The sequence below is a fragment of the Bufo bufo genome, chromosome 9, assembly GCF_905171765.1.
Source record: "Bufo bufo chromosome 9, aBufBuf1.1, whole genome shotgun sequence".
Lineage (NCBI taxonomy): Eukaryota > Metazoa > Chordata > Amphibia > Anura > Bufonidae > Bufo > Bufo bufo.
Window position 1 is genome coordinate 189,879,644 of NC_053397.1, and position 17,240 is coordinate 189,896,883.

A 17,240-nucleotide genomic window follows, 5' to 3' on the forward strand; every position below is an offset into this window, starting at 1 on the left:
TTGCAACAGCTGGAGGCACACTGGTTGGGAAACACTGGTCTAGATTGTAGCGGCGATGCAGTAGAATTATAGATTTCTCTTCCCTTCAGGTAGACAGACGAGAAAGGTGCAATTACACTGCACCATTGCTACGATCTAGATGGCAATCAGGCACTGGCGAACAGAGAAGTAAGGGCCCCATAGCAAAGCTCAAACCAGCCCCCCCACACAGGACAGAAGGGTTTCTGCCTAAACCCTTTTTTAATGACGCTCGGGCCATTTTTCCACTGCCTCATTTGCTAAAAGTGGTTCCTTTAGAGCAGGGATGCTAAACCTGCAGCCCTCCAGCTGTTGTAAAACTACAACTCCCATCATGCTCGGCTGCAGGCTGATAGCTGTAGGCTTTCCGAGCATGCTGGGAGTTGTAGTTTTACAACAGCTGGAGGGCCGCAGGTTGAGCATGGCTGCTTTAGAGGGGACCGAGTTTTCACCTCCAGTAGAAGAGGAGATAATCCCAACTAAGCCTGGGCCCCTTCTTGCCCTGGGCCCCATAGCAGTTGCATGGTTTGCCGCTATGGTAGTTACGCCCCTGCAATCAGGTAAATACTGAAGGGGACGCATCGCTCTCTGTGTCCCGTGGCATTTTCAACCAACTGATCGGCGGGGGTGATGGGAGTTAGACCTCCACAGATCTGATATTGATGACCTACCACTGGGACCCCCCCCCCCCACAGATCACCAGAATGGAAGCCCCGTACCCCCATGAAATGAACAGAGAGGACAGTGGCACTCGGCTCAGCTATCTCCGGAACTCCCGCAGAAATGAATGAAGTGGATTGTTTCAAGGGGATAACTTGAAACAACTGGAATTCCCCTTAAAAAAAAAAAAGTTTTTGAAAGAAAAAAAAATATAATAGTGTTTATGTGCATATGTGTTTATCAACTGGGTGTTTTTATCATAGGAGCACTGGTATGAGAATTTTTGCCTCCATCTAATAACAGAACTTAAATAAGGGAGAGAGAAGAAAGTCTGCACTGACAACATTGCTCTGTGTCTGTCTCCTATATGTATAAGGGCAGAACAATTTGGACCGTGTACAGATACAGAGGTATCATTTAGAAGGATCTGCGCGATTGCTGTCAACAGAATACAGTGAATTCTAATGTCGGGAGATTCTCAAGCAATAAAGAGGGTTAATTGTACCTGGTTTGCAGCTGCCATTTAAAAATAAAAAAATAAAAAAAGACTGGCGCTAAAACATTGTCCCGTTGCGTTTTTAATGCCAGTTCCATAAATTAACAGTCTAATCATTTGACGGAATTAGCAGGAGCTCTGCAGGACACTGAATGCCTACAGCAACCAGTTTGCACCACATGGTTTCTTTAAAATGTAGCAGCGCCACCATGTGGACACCGTGCAAACTGTATGGTTGCAAACCAACGCCATAAAAGATTTTTTTTTAGTAAAAAAAAAAAAAGAAAGAAATCGTCGAGGGAAGAAAGATAAAATTTTGCAACAGAATAAATTAGATTCAGCAAACATTTTCCTCCTCCACACATCTCGCACCGTAAGCTGAAGGGCTTGTGATCTCTCTCAACTCTAGTAAAAGTCATTGTCCATAGACGTCTACATCATTCAGACATAGCAGGGAAGGTCGGAGGCCCTCCCCCGCTGTACGTGCCCCCAATAATACTAGTTGCAGTCTGTGGGGGCACTGTGCTGTTTTGTACCAGTTTTGTAGGTGTACAGTAAAAAAATATTCATACTGTCTGGACGCTTTTGTGGCACAGTCTCCTCTAATGCCACAGTTACCCGTGAGAAAGAGTCATCCGGTCCTCCACCATCACTACGTCTGTCCCAAACTGATCTATGCACTGTTGGACAGTTCCTATTATTCCTTGCAGGCGGCGCTCCAAGGCTTCTAAATGAGCTTCAGATAGGACCGGGTAGATTGGGTCATGACTTGTGGCAGAAAGCAGGGCAGAGCGCAGGGTGCCATGTTTCAGGTGAGAAAGACGGTTCCAGGTGGAAACACGAACGCTGCAAACAGAGGGCAGTGTTAGCGTATAGGGGGGATATGGCATAAAGGCAAACAAATGCAGCAAACTTACATGCAGCACTGGTACAGGGGGGCCAGGATGCTGCGCTCATCCATTGAGGGATTGCCAAAACTGAAAGGCAAAAATGATACACGTAGGTTATTGATGCCGACAGTATGAATTACATTACACATTTTCTATACTGCTCATTGTCCCCACCTTCCTGCCAATAATACTAGTTACTTTCGGCAGAGGGGAGTGCACCCACACCTTCCTATAGAAAAGCAGGGACAATGGAAATAGCAGCGTGGACCAGTGGAGCGTATGAAGAGGGTGGGTGATGCAACACAGCAGATGAATCATCTCATTGTCACCGCTACCTGAACCCACGTTACCTTTACTCACAAGTTCCTTCATACACCTCACCCCATGGACTTAGGTCGCAAGCAGCAATTACGTAGCATCAGGCGCTCGTATGAGTATTGATAGTATAATTCTGTTTATTATGTGTAGCTATTAGAGATTTCTTGGCTCTAGATTAATCCAACAGCTGTCCATGCCAGATAATTGCAAATAATAATAATAATAATAATAATAAAAATAAAAAAAATAATAATGCAAATAATAATAATTGATAATAATAATAGACACAGAAGCATGTGCTGGCATTTGATAGCCCAAATTATTAAAGGGGATGTCCGCTTTTTACTATTGACGACCTAGGTCATCAATATCAGATCAGTGGGGGCCCAACTCTCGGCACCCCCGACAATCAGAAGTTTGAAGAGAAGGCAGCGGTCGTATGATCGCTTCCTTCTCTGTTCTGTTTACCTGCTCGCCGCAGCAATTGCAGTAGAGAGCAGGTGTAATTACAAGTATCGCGTCCCCAGTCACTTCTATGGGACGGCTCCGTCAGTTTAAGTGAATACTACAGAGCCGCCCCAAAGAGGTGAATGGGGAATGCCATACTTGTAATTACACCTGCTCACCACTAAAATTGCTGCAGCCAGCAGGGTAACAGAGCAGAGAAAAACACCCTTGTCTTTTGCAAGGATAAGTATTTCTGTTGGTGCATACTGACCTCTTAGCATTGTCCAGTAGTATAAGCATGCTGGCTCCCTCATCGTCCTGGAAACTCTCGTAGTGATGGCGATCTGCATTTGCAATCAGGTAATCAAAGATGGCCGTATCGATAATATCAAGGAGTCGGGGTCCGGCATCATAAGGAGGAGTCTTCTTCACAGCATCGCAGTAACTTTCATCGTATTCCCATCTGTCAGAAATGTGTACGTCAGCAACAAAAGACTGGACAAATGTAAGGAAAGCAATGACGTACAGCCATGTCTTACCTTGCCAACTTTCCTTCCCGATACGTTCTGCCCCAGGGGTGCCTGTGCTTCTGAAGAGGCCAAACGTCAGGAAGCCAGAGAGTAACAGAACCCTCCATCACCTCTCTCTCAGCACAGGCGGGCTCCGTTTCTCGGCAGTAGTAACATTTCCCATAGAAGCAGGTGTTGTTCCCTGTGGAAGACCAAACAGGGAAAAAAATAAAAATTCGCAAAGCCACCCATAACACGGAGCAAATCCATCAGCGCCAATCATGGCAAACCTACATTCTACAGGCGGATAGGAATGATGGGAGTATTACTATACAACGTTCTTTATACTCGCCTTGCTTTAGAAAGGTGCTAAGCAGCTGCTCAGTCGCTACAGGTTTGATCTCTGTGATAAGATTCACGTATCGGCCAACGACCAATGGCGCTCGTCTGAAGCCAAGAATCCTGTTTTAAAAAAACAGAGAACGACGATAGAGTCATTTATAAAAGGTTTTCTGGTGTAACATATGACAGACCAAACTTTCCAACATACTTTTCTTCTCCAGCACATTTGGGTGAGGGGGATGGGCTGGAGAGAAGAGTACAGTCCAACAGACCCACCTATCTAGGTGAAAGGCAGCCACCTCTGCGTTATGGCGATCATAGCCGGCGTAGGGTTCTCCTTCAACCACATGGTCTCTCCTGTATCTGTAATCCAATAAACGTACGTTAGACTGTATCAGATACTGAAACGCTGCAATAACAATTATATTTATAGCAAGCCCCCTTCTATAGTCTCAGACAGGAGCCGGCTCCATGGGTAGGAAACTTCTAACGATCCACTTAAAGCAGAAATGCAATTCCCATTGTCTCAAGTCAATAATAAATCAGACAATATGCTTAATGTTTACTCATAATAGGTCTGTATTTTCTATGTTACAAAATGACTATGTTCACACTGTTTATACGGGTTGGGGGATTGGGTGGGTTTAGCGGTGAGATGGGTACATTAATATTCTGGCTTTGGAAGGAGAGGTGGTCAGAGCACTAGAGGTCTCGAGATATTTCTCCTGGCCTGACTTACTACCATGCAGAATATGGCTGACAAACTTAGAATTGTAGGATGGAAAGTTAGGGGACTGGGAGAGGCAGCAAAACGTGCTGCGGTATTTCTTGCGCTGCAGCATTATCAGCCTACAGTGATATTATGCCTGTGAGAGACGCCTCTGGTTCCCAACACTACTCCCTTGATACACAAACCGTGGGTGGGCCACTCCTATCACTCAACACTCTCCACGCATTCTAGGGGGGTGAGTGTTCCTTCACACAAATCTCTACCATTTACATGTCACTCATCTCGTATAGACCCTATGGGAAGATGTGTGCCTGTATTGTACCTGCTACTACGCCTCCCTTATCCTTGTTGCGGTATATATTCCTCCCCCCTATAGCGGCAAAGTTTTGAAAGAGATAATGGCCTATGTTGAGGCGCTCCCCCCCATGTCCCATTTTAACAATTGACGATTTCAATACTTGTTTGTCCGCAAGGTTGGACAGGATGGGGGCGTCGGGTGCAGATAGAGACACTAACAGTACTATGGGAGCTGGATTTGCATCATATTTGGCGAGTGAGGAGGGGTTAGGTGCAAGCTTGTTTAATAAATAAATAAATAAAAATAAAATAATCAGACAATATGTATACGTCTATACGTGGCCGCACACATTACAGTGGACCAGCGTTATCCCCTGCCCTCCAATACTTGTAGTTCCTGGAACTGGTCAGAGAAGACATTTTTAGCAATTATAGAGTATTATCCAGTTACAGGTTTCCGCATAAATGAACGCATCCTGTTCTTTTCTCCCTTCTTATGAAGCCAACTTAAACCCCTGCCCGCCAGTCAGTGATAATCCATACACATCATGTGCAATACTCTTTGACCTCTGCGTGCAAGAGAATCAACTACTGATCAAATTCCCGGAAGCAAGGCTCAAGGAGGGTTATGCACGCCCCATCACCATGTGCACAACCCCACTAGACACTTACCTTTTTGGTTTGAAGACCACCTTTTGGCCACCATCCAGGACTAACAAGGCTTTGAGCTGTGTTCCTTTGTAGCCCACGTCCGCCCTAACGATTTTCTTCGTAGCCATGGCGTGCAGCACAGCCCCCATTTCTGGAGTATCTTCCGGATACACTTCTCTTGGGACGACCCACTGCGATGCAATTTCCCAGGGAGACTGTAAAGTGTGCTCGAGCCGCGAGTCCATGGTGAGCCGCAGGCCGGACATCATGCGCTGGAAAGCCAGCTGGTCTTGTCTTTGGGCCGCAGAGGTCTCCAATCTGTCCAGCAGGAAAAGTTTAGTAAGGACTAAAATGACCAGCAGCAGAGCCAGGACCACAACTCGTTGCTTCAGCTTCATGGTGACCCAAAGGTGTGGGCTAACACTGACAGGAGCGGAGGATACAGGACATCACTGTGCGGGATCCTCGGGGGAACCTAGAGGAAGAGGAACACTTGTAACTGAAGGATCCGCAGGACGGTCAGACACACAAATCAGGTGATCACATCTCAATGACGGGGTTAGAAGCCAAATATCAATTGTTGTCTTTTATTTAGGCAGCTAACTCTGGGCAAATTTACCTTTTTCCCAAATTTTTTTGAGTATCTATTGTTTCTGAAAACTCTTGAAAGATCATACGGACACGTCAGAATATTTTATCTGTTAAGCTTCTGGTGCCAAAAAGAAGGGCGAAAAGCACGGAGCAGAGCCCTCTGCCCCTTTGGCTGTGATCAGCCCTCCTCCGAACACAACTGCATCGCGGGTGACGCTCTTTCCAGCTGCCCTACTAGAAATGGGTCCTAAGGGCCGATTCACACGACTATGCTTGGTCCGGAAAACAGGGTCCATTTGTTGTTGGCCGCATTTCTCGAACCAACCACGGCTCCCTTGACCCAAACTGATTGTATCATAGTAATTTATGATGCAGTCAGTTCCTATTGTACTGTGCTCACATGATGATGCGAGTTTCCCGGACCGAGTGCAGTCGCGTGAATCGGCCCTTAAAGGGGTTGCCTCATCCCAGACAATGGGGGCATGTCGCTAGGATATGCCCCCATATATTCATATAGGTGTGGTTCCCACCGCTGGGACCCGCACTTATACCAAGAAAGAAGCCACAAAAGTGTTGGAGAGCGCACTACGCATGCGCAGCCACCATCCTTTCATTTGGGCCGCCAAAAATAGAGTCAGTTGCATTGGGCCCATAGAAGTGAATGGGAGCGGTGGCCGGTCAGGCGTTGTGCGCTCCCATTCACTTCTATGGGGAGAGCGCTTGGTGGTGGCCAGACCAGAGTCCTCCAGCCACCATCTTGCAGGTCTCCGTTCCCAATATAGGTGCAGTTTCCAGTAGTGGGACCTGCACCTATAAGACAATGGGGGCATGTCCCAGCTATATGCGCCCATTGTCTGAGATGAGACAAATCCTTTAAGTGTGAGACATAACCTAATGTAGGATGTATGAAAAGGGCTTCCCCTAATGGGTCAGTCCCTTTAAGCTCTGGTTTCAGGCACTGAAGCGTATGGTAATGTCCCATATATCACATCCTCCATTTCTATAGGCCTCATCCACCTACCGAGCACTACCGCTGCGCACGGCTGAGGTTACAAGTGCAGTACCTTCCAGGGCAATACCTGCATGTAGGGACAGAGCTATGAACTGCAGAGCCCTATGGCAAATTCCTTTACCCCGCTGCAATGTACGGCATCGTCCTATAGTCATCTGTGTAGTGAATAGGCAAAGTTATTTTCCTCATTCTTCCTCCAAAAGACAAAATACGAGTCACTGTACATATTGGAGAGCAGGTCACAGATAGGAAGATGCACGCAGACTGGAAACTGCCAGCAGGAAGGCTTTGAGGAGATTTAGGTTACATTCTTCATATTGCTAGGGACAAGAATGGCATGGCTTGGGAAGGGCTATTCATTGACATCTGGCTGTGCTATTACTGTACCTCTCCAGTATGTCTACGGGTGTGACGGAAATGGACCAGAGATGAGCGAATTTCCGCTTATGAAATTCGTTCACACTTCTTTGGTGGTAAAGGCAGAATTGTGTAATGGATTCCGTTACCACGGACCATAACGCAATCCTATGACGGAATGCCTTTAGAGGCATTCCGTCATAATAGAAGTCTAGGGCCTGCATAACGGATCTGTACCGTTTCCGTTATGCAGGAGAGGACTCCCCCGCATAACGGAAACGGGACGGATCCGTTTTGCAGCCCATAGACTTCTATTATGACGGAATGAATAACGGAATGCCTCTGAAGGCATTCCGTCATAGAATTGCGTTATGGTCCGTTGTAACGGAATCCATAACGCAATTCACCTTTTACCAACAAACGAAGTGTGAACGAATTTCAAAATATGAAATTCGCTCTTCTCTACTCATAACCTCCACCATGGAGGCCGCAGCGGCCAATACTCCAATCACAAGAAGACCCATGTAGCGCTCCAAACCCGTAGAAATACAGGCTTCAATCACTGGGTGCCACGCTTCCATGAAAACCAGCCGTCACCTACTATTATGCAGAAGCACTGGAGGCATGGACTTCCCCTAGGGCAGGGACCAGCAACCTTCGGCGCTCCAGCTGCTGTCAAACTATAACTGCCAGCAAGAAAACACGCTCGACTGTTCTTCTTAGGGTCCATTCACACGTCCGTGGTGTATTGCAGATCCGCAATACACCCGGCCGGCACCCCCATAAAACTGCCAATTGCGGACAAGAATAGGACACGTTCTATTTTTTTCCGGAGCTGCGGACTCGAAGATCGGGGCCGCGCTCCGGAAATGCGGATAGCACATAGTGTGCTCTCCGCATCTCTTGCGGCCCCATAGAGAATGAATGGGTCCGCACTAGGGGTGGGCGATATGGCCTAAAATCTATATTGCAATATAATTTGAAGCATGTGCGATATGTGATATATATTGCGATATATAATTTTCTTCTGTATGTATACAAAAAATACAAATTACAGAACTTTGCCCAGAGCCAGTGCCATCAGCCCCATGGCATTTGCCATCATCATCATACATGTCCCCCTGTGACCCAGAGCCAGTGCCATAAGCCCCATGGCATTTGCCATCATCTATCAGACTGTCTGATGATGGCAAATGCCATGGGGCGCTGATCTGATGGCACTGGCTCACTGCTGGGGGACATATGTCTGATGATGGCAAATGCCATCAGATCAGCGCCCCATGGCATTTGCCATCATCAGACTCCATGTGTCCCCCAGTGAGCCAGTGCCATCAGATCAGCCCCATGTGGCATTTGCCATCATCAGACTCCATGTGTCCCCCAGTGAGCCAGTGCCATCAGATCAGCCCCATGTGGCATTTGCCATCATCAGACTCCATGTGTCCCCCAGTGAGCCAGTGCCATCAGATCAGCCCCATGAGGCATTTGCCATCATCAGACTCCATGTGTCCCCCAGTGAGCCAGTGCCATCAGATCAGCCCCATGTGGCATTTGCCATCATCAGACTCCATGTGTCCCCCAGTGAGCCCGTGCCATCAGATCAGCCCCATGTGGCATTTGCCATCATCAGACTCCATGTGTCCCCCAGTGAGCCAGTGCCATCAGATCAGCCCCATGTGGCATTTGCCATCATCAGACTCCATGTGTCCCCCCTGCTATATATTCAGACAGAGCAGCCGGTCTCAGTGCCATCAGAAGATGATCAGGTTCTGGCCATCCTTTGCAAAAAGATCCTTTCCTTATCCGATTAGCTGTTTGAGAAGGCAGAGGCCTTCCAGGAGCGCCGCGGCCTTCTCGCTGTTTACCGCAGGCCCAGTGATCGATAGTACCTACTAGTATCAATGGCCTGGGCGCGGCTAAGCTCTGTTCACTTGAATGGAGCTTAGCCCCGCCCAGGCCAGTTGATACTAGTTGTGATGTCACTGGGCCTGCGGTAAACAGTGAGAAGGCCGCAGCGCTCCTGGAAGGCCTCTGCCTTCTCAAACAGCTGATCGGCGGGGGTACCGGGTGTCTGACCCCCGCCGGTCAGATGCTGATGATCTATCTAGAGGATAGATCATCAGTTTAAACAAACTGCAGAACCCCTTTAAAGGGGTTGTGCAGGCTGAATATTTTCTCAGGATAGATTAATATCTGATTGCTGGTGGTCCGACAACCGCCCCCCTTGTCAGTCAGCTGCTGCTCCAGCTGCACGTCTTCTCGCTTGCAGCAGCGGCACAGAGTAATAACAAGTACTCGCTCCATTCAAGTGAAAGATGAAAGTACTTGTGATCACACTCGCTTCTGAGACGACAGGTAGTGTAATGAAGAGGAAGCAGCGCCGGCATGGTGTGCCACCTCCTCGTCAAACAGCTGATTGCCGGGTGTTAGACTCCCAACTATCAGATATTGATGACCTATCCTGAAGATAGGTCATCAATACATACTGCCTGAACAGCCCTTTTAATGTCATATATACTCCCATACACTGAATCATGCTCTGACCCAAAAATCCTCTGCCTCAGGCCACTTCCACAGTTGCGTTTTTGGCTCAGCATCTGCAAGCTAAAACCAGAATCTGGTCCAAAATACAGAAGAGGTGCGAACCCTCCCATTAGGCCGCATGCACACGCTGCATATTACGTGCAGATAATTTTGTGTGCAATATCTGACACAGCACCAGCCAAGTAGATGAGAGTTTCAAAAACTTTCCGCATGGAAATTGACCTGCAGTGCAGAGGGGGGAGATCGCTGTCAAAATCTGTAAGTAACACCTGCTGATATTGGTGCGGAAAAATCTACATAAGCTACACTGCCGAGGGCATGTAATCCTTAGGGGACAGCCACAAGAATAAGACCTGCAGTGTATCCGCAGTAGCAATATCCGCACCAAATATGTTTTTTTTCGGTGCACGCTGCAGATTCAAAACGTAAACCGCATGCCACGTGCGCAGCATGCAAAAAACTCATCCGCTTCTCTGCTACTGTAAACGCTGCAGATTCTCTGTGTGTAACACCTTAGCGGAGGGTCCACAGCTTCTGCTCCACACGTGGCCGTGCCCCGCGTAGGTTTTCTCTGTGTAGGGTCCACTGCTGGGTTTGGCTTACAGATGCTGAGTGTGTAATAGCGGCCTCTGCGTGACAGGACGTGTACCTGGCTGCAGCTGCATGTGCCAAGCTTTCCATCTACACAAACAGGAGGAAAGTGCATAAATAACAACTCCAGAAAACTGGAAGCTCCCTGTAGCCCCAACATACTGCCGCCACTTGCACCCATAGGGACACTTCTTTGGGGAATTGTTGTAGGGACACTTCTTTGGGGAATTGTTGGTCAAGCTATTGCCTGAGGCTCTCATTACAATAACACCCCCCCCCAGTTAGACCATACAGGGAGGCCAGAGCCCCCACACCTCATACAGAAACCTATAGACTTCCCTTACCCGTTCACACTACTCCATGGCCGCAGTCCCTCCTCCGCCTCTCTCCTCCCGCACACGGTGCTCTACCTCCGGTTGCCAACATTACACTCTCCCTCCCAACCAGGACACGGTACGTTCCACGGCGGAACTGTCATCACGTCCAATCAGCTGCCGAGGCGCCGATCAGTCGCATCCAATCAGCGTTCCGGGTGATGCCTAGCTGTCACCCAGAGCGACTAGACCAGGTGTCCTGCCAGCCAATCAGAGCGAGCGTTTTAAGCTTCCGCGTAAGAACCTATGGACGTTCTCGGCTCGTAGATTTGTGTGTCAGCTTTGAAAGAGAAACCAATGGGAGAGGAGAACAGTGAAACCCTCGCTGACAGCGTGGCTACGTATAAAAATGGGAACTTGAGGCGGCCATGTTGGTAGAGGCGTGCAGTTAGGAATATATGGGCGGGTGTTCATCCTTCAGAAATCTGGGTGGAGTGTAGTACTACAGACTACAACCTTTGGCAGTCTCCAGGTGCTGTGAAACTACAATTCCCAGCGTGTTCTATTCATTTTTGTGGCAGCTCTGAGCAGAGCAAGTGTGCATGCTGGGAGTTGTAGTTACACAACAGCTGGAGATTGCCTACAACTACTCTGTATGTAGAGTCTAGGACTCGTGTATTAAAAGTGTGTTAGGAACATGGTCATTGTACATAGCGAGCTTCTTCTGAACTGAAAAAGGATTGCAATAGACAAGTAGGCCACTTATCTGAGGATTACTAAGTAGGGTTGTTGCCATACCAAAATTTTGATTCGGTTTCGATACCATAAAAAAGTATTGCGATACTCGATACCATTTGATAGCACGCGAAAAAAATAAAACACCAAAAAAGCCGTGTGCATTCCAAATTTTAAAAAATGGCGAATCGCATCGAGTTTTTATTTATTTTATTTCTGTTCCGGCATTCACTGCATAGATTTTTTTTATATTTTAATAGTTTGGACTTTTCAGGCGTGGCGATATGTGATATGTTTATTTATTTATTGTTTATATATTTTATATGTAAAATTGGGTGATTTATACTTGGTGTGGGTTTTTTTTTTCACTTTTTTTTTTTTTTTACAGTTTATTTAATACCTATTTACCCCCTTAGGGGCTAGATCTCTATGAGGGTGAATAGGACCTCACACTGTCCCTGCTGCCCTGTGCATAGTGCACACAGCAGCAGGGAGCTGACTATGGCAGCCAGGACTTCAGTAGCGTCCTGGCTGCCATGGTAACCAATCAGAGCCCCAGGATTACACTGCTGGGGCTCCGATCAGAAGCTGCCACCAATGACTTTAATACTGGGGGGGTTGAGGGGGGCGCACTGCGCCACCAATCATAACCTTTAATACAGGAGGCGGGTGCCGGTCCCGCACCTGAGGGGTTAATTGCCGCTGATCGCAGCTCCCTGTCAGAGGTAGGGTGCCTGCTATGTGATTTTGCTGCCGGCAACTGCCTCCTGTATTAAAAGTTAAAGATGACATTTCATGAGCAGGCTACATAGTGCGGCACCCAGGGATCTCCCCACACTTACTAATATTCCTGGGCGCCGCTTCGTTCGCCCGCTGTGCCCCCATTACTGTCTCCTGCTCTGTATGCTTATTGCTACTATTGGAGTGATGGGCGCCCCTCTCTCCTCATTGGTGGCAGCGGCACAGGGGGGAGGGAGAGACTGCTTCCTTCTCCCCTGTGCTGCTGAGGGAACATGAGCATGCTCACAGCAGAGCGCTCATGTTCAGAGATACTAGACTGTGCAGCAGCGCAGCCCAGTATCTAAAAAATGGAAATCCCGGTATTGTATTAATCTCGGGACAAAAGTATTGATTGGGTATTGAAATTTCGATACCCGCAACAACCCTATTACTAAGTAAAATAAGTCTTTAAAAATTTCTTCACATACAATTTTTTTTTTTACCACTGAAATAAATTAAACCTTTTTTCCCCTATACTGCGGTTTGTTTTTTAATGCCATTTCTTTCAGCTGCTGTTTTTACTTACCGTATAAAGAAGATAATGAACTAATGCCATTGCTTCAACGTGCTGCATAAAAAAGGCAAAATGCCACCAAGGTTGACAAAAAAAAATTGCGTTTTCCAGTTAAAAATGCACCAATAACCTTGTGCAAACAAACACCACACAAAAAAGTGCAGAGAAAAAAACCTGTTTGTGAATCCACCCTAAGGCCTCATGCACACGGCCATTGATCGGCCGTTCCGTTCATTGGGGACTGAAATTTGTGGGCAACATCCATGCGGATTCCGCAGACGGATCCAGACCCAGTGAACCGTCTGCACCGCAAAAAAAGCTGTGCATGCACTACTTTTTTGCGGTGCGGAGGCCCAGAGAGAAACCCCCCAGAAGCACCCCACACCGGACCTTCCGGATTGCAGAGCCATTCAAGTGAATGGGTCCGCATCCGTGATGCGGGATTTGGGGGCCGCAATACGGGCACAGCCAGGCAACGGCTGTGTGCGTGAGGCCTAATATTGTAAAATATGCATTTTAGACACTTTTTGCAGCTGGGGAGGGGACATGGCTCAGAGCAACCCAGATATATTAAAGGGGATGTCATGGTTAGGGTGCATTCACACGACTGCACGGTGTTTTGCGATCAAATTGCAGATCCACAAAACACATTTGCCGTCTCTGTGTGTGTTCCACAATTTGCGGAACGGAACGCATGGCCCATTATAGAAATGCCTACTCTTGTCTGCGATTGCGGACAAGAATAGGACCTGCTCTATATTGTTTGTGGGGCTGCATCTTTTGCGGCCCCATTGAAATGAATGGGTCCGCACCCGTTCCGCAAAATTGCCGAATGGATGCTGACTCATTCATACAGTCGTGTATTACGGTCTGAAAAACATGGACACTGTATGTGTGCACACTCCATCATGGTGCAGATCGATTGATTCAATGGTTCCGTGGTCTGAATGTTTTTGCGGCAAAGTATAGGACATGTCCTATCTTTTGGGAAGCAGCCGCATGGATTTGGAAACACACAGGAGTCCTTGTGTGTTCTTTTTACACTCGCGCACCACGAAACATGGAAATGTATGAATGAATGTACTGCTGGATGAGGCCACTGAAGGGGTTTTACGGTCCTTTTATGGGCCATAAATATCTGATTATTGTGGTCCAGATCTACAGCAAAACAACTGATCAGAAGGGATGCCAGGAGTCGGACCCCCCACCGATCAGATATTGATGTGCTCTCCTGAGGATAGGACATCAATACAAAAGGATTGGACAACCCCTTAAAACTTGTCAGTAGAGTGTGTCCATTCAATTTCTGACCCTGTCACCACTGATCTGATGTCAATCGCTTATTCTAATTCTAAATTAACTAATTTAAATTCTAAACTGCGAGGAGGCTGTGGCACTCACTAGCGTGGCGCAGCATCCCCAAACAGCTTATCGGCGGGGTTCCTGGGTATCGGACCTCCGCCGATCTGATATTGATGATCTGAGGATAGGTCATCAATATCAAGATTTTGGAAAACCCATTTTCAATGAGTGCTTATGAGCTGTCAGAGAACTAGAGATAAGGACTACAGATCAAGCCAACAGTGCGGCTATACGACCGATTTACTGAGGAGAAGGATCCATCTGCAGATGTAGTGAAACTGAAGGTTGTAGAAAAAAAAATGTTGAAAATTTTTAATAACGAATAAAAATAATTTTTTAATCCAAGTAGAATGCAATAATAAAAAAAAATGCCCCAAAGGTTTACATAGGCTTTAATGTAAAGTTAAGGTGGCCATCACATATCATTAAAAGAAATGGGGCCAAAATGCCAATTTTGGCAACATTGAGCAACAGAAATGCTTACGGGGGTCTTGTACCACTCTCCCTTGACAGTAGTGCAACGGGCCCACTAAGACCGCGCCTGGGGTATCCCTTGCCCCTTAGGAGGTTTCTACGAAATATGTCCCTCGTATAGAGCAAGTAAACGTGACGCCAGCTGCGGTAAAGCAGCGGAAGCACAAGGCTCCCTTTGTAGATGGTAATGTTGGTACCCAGAGGTAGGATTGCCAGAGTGGTGCAGGGTGGCCTACAGTCTCTGTAGATGTTATATACACGTGTCACGGTGTTCCTACCTGGATATCCGTGAATCCCAGACGTGATGTGGTCCGAAGCAGTGCAAAAGGGGTAGTTGAACTTGGATGGTGTAGAACAAAGTTGAATCCACACTTTGTAGTAACGTTGAACAGTTGCTTATACATGGCATAAATTGGTAATCCAAACAGCTTCCAAACGATATCTTGGTCATCACCAGGTATTGGCTTAACTTTGGCAGGCAAATACTTCTCTGCAACAATCTCAGCTTTGCTATGCAGTAGCTCTCTCTGCTCTGCTATACTTGGCTGGATAAATAGGAAACTCTTCCTCTTCTGCTGGAACTTAAGTTAGCTGTAGTCTGTCTCTGATTTATAATCCTAGGAACTTCTCATCCTGGCTTTAGAGTATCTTAAGTTTCGGCTTGGAAGGAGGCAATGCAAGCCCAGGAGGGGAGAAGCAACCATGTAGACTTCAGAGGCAGGGCCTCTGGGCCTAGCAGAGCAGACAGTGCTCTGCTAGCCAGCACACAACCTCTCCCTAATGAGGGTGAACTAGTACTGCTCACTAACTCCTCCCTCACTAGAGAGGGCTGGGAGAAACCAAAAGGTTCCTCTCCAGAGAAACTATCTCTGTCAATTGCTGCCGCCATCTGCTGGTGGACCAGGTTATTACACTTGAACATAACAGTTTCAGGAATAAATATGCACATCATTAGGCGATGACATAAAATACATTAGATGTTATACGTTAGGATATAGGAAATGGTAGCAAGGTGCCAAAAGAAGTGGTAATGGCACTCTGGGTCATTACAATAGATTTTGGTGGAAAGAAGGATCACACATGCTGGATTTTATATCTGATACTTTTTCACACTGGATAGAGTCTGGCAGCGGCTCATTCCCTTCTACCTGCTGAAATAAACATGCTCTTTCATCTGAGCCTGCATGGCCTAAGGCCTCTTTCACACGAACAATACGGATTGGCTCAGGATGCGTTCAGTGAAACTCGCACCATTTTGCAAGCAAGTTCAGTCAGTTTTGTCTGCGTTTGCGCTGTTTTTTCCGCGCGGGTGCCATGCGTTTTTCACGTGCGTCGGAAAAAAACCTGAAGGTTTACAAACAACATCGTCTAGCAACCATCAGTGAAAAACACATTGCACCCGGACTGCATCCAGATGCAATGCGTTTTTCACTGAAGCCCTATTCACTTCTATGGGGCCAGGGCTGCGTGAAAAACGCATAATATGAAACATGCTGAGATTCTCACGCAACGCAGAAATGATGTGCAGTGTCCCACTATGTGTTGTATGTGGGCACTTTAAACTTTTGAACTGTCATATTTATTGTATTGTGGTATCAAGCTGTGATTCCTATTATCAGGCTGTTAGGAGTGTCATTACATCTATTCACCCCTAGGTGGTGCTGGCATTACTTATATATAGACAGGAAACCGGACAGCACTCCAGATTAAAAATAGTGGTTTATTCCCCCATGTGATGTAGGCAATGTTTCAGCTCATACAAAGAGCCTTTTTCAAGCAATGAACACAAGTGCAACATGGGGTATATATAGCCCAACCCCTACATACAATTATCAATAAAACAATTACATCAATCAACATGTTGTGCATAAAAAAGATTGTTAAATCTGCATAAAAATATCCAATATACATATACAGTGCATATGGTCCGTGTGGGGACCTACCAATATACAACTAAAGTGCATGCATAATTACGATCTTGTAAAATACAAGAAAAAGTGCAAAGTGCAATAAATTGAATGCATGTGTGCAAGATCATATGATGTAACAGTGGGAGGAGTGATGCGATACATAAGAATCTGAAAAACAATAACATACCCTGCAGGTATACCTGAGACCCACATGCAGGCTATCTCCAAAACCGGCGTTCGGAAGATGCTACTGCGCCGGCGCCAGGTTGCGTCAAACACATGCGACGTAAGGTGACGGAGCGCCGTTTGTGGAGCATGCGCTCTAACTATAAGCCACTCACGCGGCCATTTTGCAATGGGTAAGAAATCTACAACCGTGCGCGCATGCCCATTCATGCTTAATGCGGGCAGCGCCATCACGGAATCTGGCAGCTCACCCAGAGTCATGTATACTGGGTATCTTGGAGGATATACATATGGGGAGGCTGCTCCTCGTCAAAGGTACAGACCCTCTACCCTAGTGGGCATGAAATGTCCACAAACATGACGCGACACGCCACGTCTGTCACCACAAAGCCCGCAAATCACCTCTTATCTATAACCCCTGTCAGGGATCTTCTGATGACCCAGAGCTGATATTTCATAAAATAAAGTTATATATTTGACACAACCTGGAACAAAATAAAACATTGATAATA

The 17,240-nt window shown here is 46.9% G+C and overlaps 1 protein-coding gene across 1 annotated transcript; it reads right to left on the bottom strand.

Moving 5' to 3' along the window:
- Window positions 1-466: 466 nt before the first annotated feature.
- Window positions 467-10,944, bottom strand: FAM20B (FAM20B glycosaminoglycan xylosylkinase). Its single transcript, XM_040407886.1, has 8 exons — window positions 10,798-10,944; window positions 5,380-5,833; window positions 3,957-4,043; window positions 3,691-3,800; window positions 3,369-3,540; window positions 3,101-3,292; window positions 2,092-2,151; window positions 467-2,020 (listed from the first exon to the last, which is right to left on the bottom strand). The coding sequence occupies exons 2-8, from the start codon at window positions 5,754-5,756 to the stop codon at window positions 1,789-1,791; spliced, it is 1,230 nt and encodes a 409-aa protein (XP_040263820.1). The 5' UTR covers window positions 5,757-5,833; window positions 10,798-10,944; the 3' UTR covers window positions 467-1,788.
- Window positions 10,945-17,240: the final 6,296 nt, after the last annotated feature.

Bases quoted from the DNA above. Each gene is read 5' to 3' on its own strand.
- FAM20B (XM_040407886.1), bottom strand. From the start codon at position 5,756: ATGAAGCTGAAGCAACGAGTTGTGGTCCTGGCTCTGCTGCTGGTCATT. The intron at 3,541-3,690 runs GCGAGTATAAAG...GGTCTTCCACAG, and splicing joins TAGCACCTTTCTAAAGCAAG to GGAACAACACCTGCTTCTAT. The intron at 2,021-2,091 runs GTAAGTTTGCTG...CTCTGTTTGCAG, and splicing joins CCCCTGTACCAGTGCTGCAT to CGTTCGTGTTTCCACCTGGA.